The sequence below is a fragment of the Gavialis gangeticus genome, unplaced genomic scaffold, assembly GCF_001723915.1.
Source record: "Gavialis gangeticus isolate Ggan-Ray unplaced genomic scaffold, GavGan_comp1, whole genome shotgun sequence".
Taxonomy (NCBI): domain Eukaryota; kingdom Metazoa; phylum Chordata; order Crocodylia; family Gavialidae; genus Gavialis; species Gavialis gangeticus.
Genome location: NW_017729034.1, coordinates 83996251 through 84003904, shown reverse-complemented (window position 1 = coordinate 84003904; position 7654 = coordinate 83996251). Strand labels below are relative to the sequence as shown.

Genomic DNA, 7654 nt, shown 5'->3' with positions numbered 1-7654 from the left:
CCGCGCCGGGGACACCGCTCCTGCCCGCGGATGAGGGCGAGCGCTGCCCGCCGCCGGCCCGCAGGAGCCGCCTGGTAGCCCGGCCCCAGGTCCCCGGCGGCGGCGCAGGTAGCAGCCGCGGGGCGCCGCCGCCGAGACCATGAGGAAATTTAATATCAGGAAGGTGCTGGACGGGCTGACCGCCGCGTCGTCCTCCTCCTCCTCCGCCGCCGCCTCCGCGCAGCAGCAGGCAGCGGCCGGGGCCCGCGACAGCGACATCGCGGAGACGCTGCAGTCCGAGCACTTCCAGCTCTGCAAGGTGAAGGCGGCCGCGGCCCGGGGGTGCGGGGTGGGGCCCGTTTCTTTCATCGTGGACCGGGTACCCCCGCAGCCGCTGGGTCCTGGGCCGAGCCGGGCTATGCAGGCTGCTCACCGCCACGGGAAGGAGCGGCACCTGCGGGTAGTGCAGACCTCGCTGTAGCGTTTGGGCGCAGGCAGCTCCTGACGGACGGGCTGGGAGGCCCGGGAGCCTCCCGCTGCCTCTGAGAGCCTGGGCTGGAAAACGCGTTTCCCTTCCTCTGTCGAAAAGGCTGGTGCTGACTTGGCTGCAGCAGGCGGTGGTGATGTGCCAATCTGGTTGCGTGAGGGATGGGGAGAAGTTCATCGTTAGCCTCTTCCCCGTGGGTAGTAGCGTAATAATCGCTGTTGAGCTCGGCGCGCTGGAAAAAGGATGATGCAGCGAATTGATCTGCCCGCGGCACTGAGAGGAGTAAAAACCGATTTGAATATTTATACCCGTTTTTATCTCCATGAAACACCCATGGCCTAGCTCACTATGGTTGGGTTTGTGTGGGCTGCTCTGCGTTTTCCCTCCGTTTACGGCATCCTTACCATTTCATAGGTTGTCGCTAAGGGACCTGGAGATGAGAGATCAGTTTTCAGTCAAGTGGTTGTATTTACAGTTGCGCTGCGAATACCTCACTGGGGGCAAAATATTAGAAGTTGTGGGGCATGTCGTTAACTTCATCAAAGTAAATTGAGCCATCCACCTCAGTAGAAAATATATTTGTATTTCTATACTCTGAAAACACTGGATTAAAATGGCATATGTGTGGTGTGTGTATTTGCGTAGCTGGAATTTCAATGGGTGACTTACTGTAAACACAAAAAAAAATTGGCATTGGCACAAACTCGGTTTTATGCCTGTATAGCTGAAATCAAGTTTAGGCGAATGATACCAATACTTTCTCTTTTCTTTTCTTATTTTTTGTAAAAAAGTGAGTCATGCAATATGTCACAGCACAGTGCATTCATTTGAATTACTGAACTACACTAGCTGGGCAGTAGTTATTATATGGGCAATTATCAGATTAAAATTGTGGCTAGTCAGAGTAGAAAGCTGTCCCAGTAGTGTAAGATTAAATACTTTTTTTTCTTATTTATTTGGTGGTTGGGGGGCTTTTTAAAGCTGTTATGGGATAAAAGCTGCACTATGTTGTAGGGCCTGCTTAAAAGAAATGGGAATGGCTCTCTGAAGAACCATTTTAATAATTTGTAATTGTTTAATTTATGGTGCTGGCTTCATTGTCGTGATTCCCAGGGAATATCTGATTTTAATTGTCAGAAGCCCTGTAAACAGCCACAAACGGAAAGTGCCAGAGATTAGGGGAAAGGATAACATAAAACGGAGGAAGGGGAGTTGGTAGTGGCTTTGTTGAAAAAAATCAAATCTTTAAAGTTTCAACAAGCATCCTTCCATGCCCAAAGATGGAGAACATTTCTGGTGCAGAAATTAAGAGACTTCAGTCTAAAGTGTCGCTAGATTAGTTTGCGATTCCTTACTGAACTGCAGCTAAAACTGAACCTGTTCTCCTAATACTGTTTTGGTTGTATTTATTTTTGGTCTGCTGCTTGACCGACCATTGCTGCGCTGCTCTGACTTGTTAGACTGTACGCCATGGTTTTCCCTATCAGCCTTCAGCTTTGGCATTTGATCCTGTTCAGAAGATACTGGCCATCGGGACTCAGACTGGAGCATTAAGGCTGTATCCTTTAATTTTGTTATAAAAGGAAATTGGTGTACTTGCACATCAGAGGCATTTTTTGGTGCTGTTTCTGCTTTCCTTGAACAGCTATGACTATGCACTCTGGAAACAAGGTATGCCTTTTTAAGAGAGGGGAGAGCAGAAGCCTTGATAGTAGTTTGGGTGGCATTTCTTTTGGCATCTAACTGAACTTACGTCAGCGCTCTGATATAGCTGTCCAGTTCCCTTTATTTCAAGTCACTATATGCTTTCTGTGAAGTCTTGCTATTGTGCTGGCAATTTAAAATAGTAAAACACAGATTAGAGTAAAGACCAGTGCTATATAACAGAGGCGGGCAGTTATTTTGGGCAGAGGACTGCTTACTGAGTTTTGGCAAGACATTGAGGGCCACATGACAGGTAGCTAGGGGCAGATAAATATACGTTTTCTAAATTTTTTTTAGGGACCCTGCGGACCAGAAAGAATGGCCTGGCGGGCCGCATCCGACCTGCGGGCCACATTTTGACCACCCCTGCTATATAGGATTGTTGATGTCTTTTGGAGTTGGCTGTTTTCCAAAGGGCAATGATACATGCTGGCTCCATGTTTTCTCTCTATTAGACCTGTTTTTTAATGCCACTTTATTTCTCATTATTTTAGGATCACCCAAAAATTCTAAGACATTTCAGGATTTGTTTCTCCCTAAAGTGTACAGTTTGTTCAGAATGGGATAGTAGATTTCACAGAAACATAGGGCTGGAAGGGACCTCCAGGGACCTCAAACCCTGTTTTGTGGTTTGAAACAACAATAAGCTTGTTCTTCTTGCTCGTTAAACAGAATGCACACTTAAACCCATTTAAAATTATATAAAAAGTAGTTTAAATATCATTCCAAAAACAGATTGGCATTGTTTGGACTTCACTAATGGGGTTCTTGGTCAATTGAATTTGCCATTATCATGAAATGGTTTAGAGCTTTGACATATTTTAAAAGCTTTAAACCATCTTGCTAGAAAAATAAAGTTAATTCCTTAAAAGCTGCAGGTAAATTTAATCTTTCTCCTTTTGCTGTGATGCTCCTTGGCGCTATATGCAGGGAAGTACTTTTTTTTTTTTTGGTACGTATCAGATTTAGACCAATTTAAGAAGAACTCCCCTGCCCCCGCTTTTACTACTTTTGATTACAAAAATGAAATGCTCTACTGTAATGATACTGTCTTTCAAAATGAATTACAGTACTTAAATGGATTTTCAGTCTCAAAATTGTTTTTTAAATGATTTAACTTATTTGTATGTAAAACTTAAATCTCACAAGGTAGGTTCAGAGGAGAGGGCTATAAACTGAGGTTACAGGTATATGCACAGTTCACATTGTAATTATAGTTCATATTAAGGTATGAGCATTTTTATAGAAAGTACAGAAATAATTATAGTATAATATTGCTGTTTATTAAAGTAGGACGTTACACTGAGATCTCACTTGCTTATCTGTTGAAGATACCCCTCACATACAAGTTACTATTTATTTGTCACAAATTGACATTTTATGATATTCATTGAATGTAGCATTTTGAGTCTTACAATAAAAGTAGCTTCTAGTAAAGCTAGTTAAAGGTCGATTGTTATTAATTGCCTAATATTGGTATAATCAAGTGCCTTATGGGGCTGTGCCTTTTGAACAGATAAGAGTAAATGATGCAGCATTGTAAAGGATAAACACGTTTAGTTTGGGTGGAGGGAAAACGAGGAAAGAATGACTTTAAAATATAAGATGACATTTGTTTTCCTGAGTTTGCGGCATGCCACTTCTCCTGTAGCTTCCCCAAAGAGCAGATGTGGTAAGATATTTGTTAGTGTCTGAATCTTGAGAGAAAGGAATGAAATGGACAAAAATGGTCAGTTTAATTCTGCTGGTACAGCTGAAGAAAAACGTGCCTTACAGCAATGGAATGAGGCATAAGGTGCAAACACTAGTGTGTAAGGGAAAATGTTGGGAACCAGGTGTGTTAAACCTTTGTTCCCCTTCTGAACGCTCTCTCAGCATGTAGAGATAGAGATTCTAAAGACAAGAATAGGGTGGAGACAATAACCTTTTCCCACCCTCTCGGTCAGTAGGCAAGAAGTCTCTCCATCCCCATGGTCCAGGATATAATTGGTAAGGGTAAGGGTGACTTTTAAGGCCTTGACTTCCTATATAGAGTTTTGCTGTTACTTATTTTAGTACTTATAATTCTGACATTGTAATAAGTGTAACAGATGCTAAAGAAGTCAAATCAATGTAATACAGTTGACCCCTGTTTCAGCAACACTTGTAAGAGCAACAGCTCTTTCCTGGCAGCAGCATTACCTGGGCACCTTGTCTAACTAACAGTCAGGAAGACACTCTTTGTAATGGGCAACAGTTACATAACAACAGTATAACACCAGCATACTGACATGTTAATGATGGGTGTGTTGTATAGGGTATGATGACTGAGATCTGGTTTGCTTCACCTTCTTCTGTGAACATGGGTATTAAAACAAATGGTATAACTTCTTTTTATTGTGAGGGGACCCTCTCCTTCGCTTCTGTTTAAAATGTTCACCTGAAAAAGTTTTAAATGCTGTAAATGTAAAAGTTAACTAACTTGGCTAAATGAAGGAAACCAAAACTGCTTCGTAAGTTATGGAAAAAGTAGAAAATATTCTTAAAAGTTCTCATTCAATATGGACACAACTAAACTGGCTAATTAAATCATTCAGAATCTGTCTGTCTAAACTAAAAACTAAAATTCAGAATCTGTCTGTCTAAAACTAAAATTGTGTTGAACTGGTTCAGGCATGATCCTAGATGATTTTAAAATCATGACTGGTTAGAAAGAGGTTTTGTTTAGGCAATGTGCTACCTGTTTTGCAGCTCTACCATGTTATTCTTGTCCACTGACACCATGTAGGCAACAGTAAAAAGATGTATTGATGTGTTTTCTTTAAATCCTAGTATTTAACACATTGTCATTAAAAATTACAGCTTTGTCTTAGTGAAAATGAGGCCTAAGGGTATATGTGCCCTTTTTTGCATTAGTGCCAAACTCCAGGTGTTAAGCCCTTCCTGTCCTTTCCACCCTCCCCCTTTTTAAAGGCAGGTTTAGAAAAGCTCTAAATGATTTTCCACAATGGGTCTCAAACCCAATCCATTATATAGTTGTAAAAATTTGGAATATCCACAACATCTTAGCTTTGCTAGTAAATGTCCTAGAAAAAATTAAAATAGATGCATTATGTCTGTTTAAACTTTTCTCATTAATAGCTGTTTATTATTATTATTACTACTACTACTACTACTACCTTGCCTTTGTTCTTTAATAGATAACCAGGTAGCTTGGAGGTAAACCCTGACAAGGCTTTCATAGTCCATGCCTGCTTTGGTTTTTCCTGTAGCAGTAGTTATTTTTGGGAGTTGTAGTTTGAGAAACAGAGTAGTTCATAAGGAAGAGGTGTCAGAACTTGTTTGTATTTGAATTGGAGTTCCCAGAATAACAAGCTTGTATTACTGTACCTGGTCCCTCCATCATTGTGTTATAAATACAGGGTAGAATATGTAGCTTTTGGGGTACTATTAATATTTTAATAACACGTTACCTAAATTTAGGTGGGGAAACATTTCTAATATGGTAAAAACCAAATATTTTTTGTGTAGATTTTACAGTCTGAGCACTGCAGCTTTTTGATAGCTCTACATTTAAAGTTGAGAATCATCTTCTCATGGTTGTTTAGAAAAGGGGAACTCTGCTCCTTAGTATCCAGAGTTAATCAGACATAATTGTATCTCTCTGATTTTGTTCTTTAGCTGTGCACAAACACTTGATCACCTTGCTTTAGAGCAAAATTTCCCATGTTGTGGTCTGCAAAGTCATGATCATGTTGGCTGTCCGTTTCCTTTTCAGTTAAAATTTGTTAAGGGAGCTTGGATGAGAAATTTTTCAAAATTGATTCTCACAAAATTTGGGGAATACAGCTCTGAAACTTGGCAAATTTATGAGATTGTTTAGTCAGATGGATAGACAAGGCTTAGCTTGGTTTTTGTTGCCTCATCTGAGTCCTGAGTACGGGAAACTTTTTATGCATTCCCTGTCCTCCTAAACATTATGAAATATCTAGTGATTTCCAGTATTGCATCAGGCTTGCAAACTGAACCACAGTTCTTTTTCCCCGTAACTGTCATTGGTTTCCTTCCCTTTCTTGGATGGAAGACCTACTAAAAGTATTTAAAAACTTGGCAACATTTTATTACTTTGCATACTGCCAGGAAATGATTGGAATATCCTTTCCCACTCTTCTTTTCTTAACTCTCTTTAAATTGAGCATATTGAGATTTAGCATATGTTTAAAGAGTTGGACAGTTTCAAAAAGATAAAATTGATCTGCTAGGCTTTTTCAGTACTAGTGTGCATTCAAGATGGGCCTTCCATTGGCTTCTAACACAGTGATACAGTTGTTTAGGGTTCAGTTCATATATTAAAAATGAATAAGCCCACTATTTCTCCTTTTACCACATGTTGAAAGATTAGTACAGGATATAGGACAAAAGACATGATCTTTGGAAACTTAATCTGACTCTTGTCATAGGCAGGAAAAACTTAGTGGTTTGAGCAGGAAACTAGGACTGAGTCCTGGGTCTCCTTCACAGCACTGCTGCTTATTTTGCCTTGGGTAGATTATTGCATTTTTCTGTGTTTCAGTTTGTCGGTGAAAACTGGACAATCCATGATGGTGTTAAATGCTTTTGAGGTATTGCATAATTGTAAATGGTTTCTGTAAGCCTTAAAGAATTCAGATGCATCTAAGATCTTAGTCTCTCTCACTCTAAAGATTACACCAGATCTTCAGACTTGAGGACTTATCAGCAGAATTACAACATTGTGCCTTTCACTTAGACAAAATGGTGTCTAGCACTTAATAGGATTCCTGTTCTCAGGCATCATAGGTTATTTCATAAGTTATTGGAGGATGTTTCTTTTTTTTTTTTTTTAACTTGCATACAAATCCAGTTCACAAATAGAGGAGACTTTTTAAGTAGGGATGTCTTTCATTTTCTTGAAGTTACATATGATTCAAGATCCAAGGCACTCCTAACTCCTTGTCCTTTTCTCTTGCAGTGGAACTAAACTATTGTATTTACTCAGTTAAGAGTGAGGTTTTTCCCCATTTAGCATGGGGGAAAAAGCCTCTCATCTTAGAACCAAGTATGAGGTGGTGGGGGCCAAGCAGTTGCTGTGACTCCAGCTGGACTAGAGTTGCTGTCTGCCCCCTCTACCTCTGCACCTCCTGCTGCTTCTCCCCTGCAGCCTCAACTCAAGCCCCCACTACCTCTCCCCTGACTGCATCTCCCCGCCCACCCCCTTTGCCTTTGCTCCATGCTGGCAGGCTTCATCCTTGCTTCTGCATGGAGCATGGCTCCAGCCCAGCCCAGCCCTGTAGCAGTGGTGTTGGCTCTGCACAACTGCTATGGGGCCAGAGTGGATCTGTGCCCACAGGGTGTAGCAGGGACATAACCTGCTGGTGGTAATGTGGAGGCAGAGGCACAGGCTAGGGGAGAGACTTTTTGAGGCGGTGGTGGATATGAAAGGAGGGGTGAGCAGGACTTGCGGTGGGAAATTGGGAACAGCGGGAA

At 41.5% G+C, this 7654-nt stretch overlaps 1 protein-coding gene across 5 annotated transcripts in view; it reads left to right on the top strand.

Moving 5' to 3' along the window:
• Positions 1-33: 33 nt before the first annotated feature.
• STXBP5 (syntaxin binding protein 5) overlaps positions 34-7654 on the top strand; it is a 267766-nt gene continuing 260145 nt past the window's right edge. For 3 of the 5 annotated variants that reach the window (XM_019526954.1, XM_019526953.1, XM_019526952.1), the window contains exons 1-2: positions 35-298; positions 1927-2024. In XM_019526954.1, the coding sequence (XP_019382499.1) occupies positions 140-298; positions 1927-2024 (257 nt within the window). In that variant the 5' untranslated portion in view covers positions 35-139. Of the gene's footprint in view, positions 299-1926; positions 2025-7654 lie in introns of all 5 variants that reach the window. The other 2 variants (XM_019526951.1, XM_019526950.1) reach the window with 1 other exon arrangement.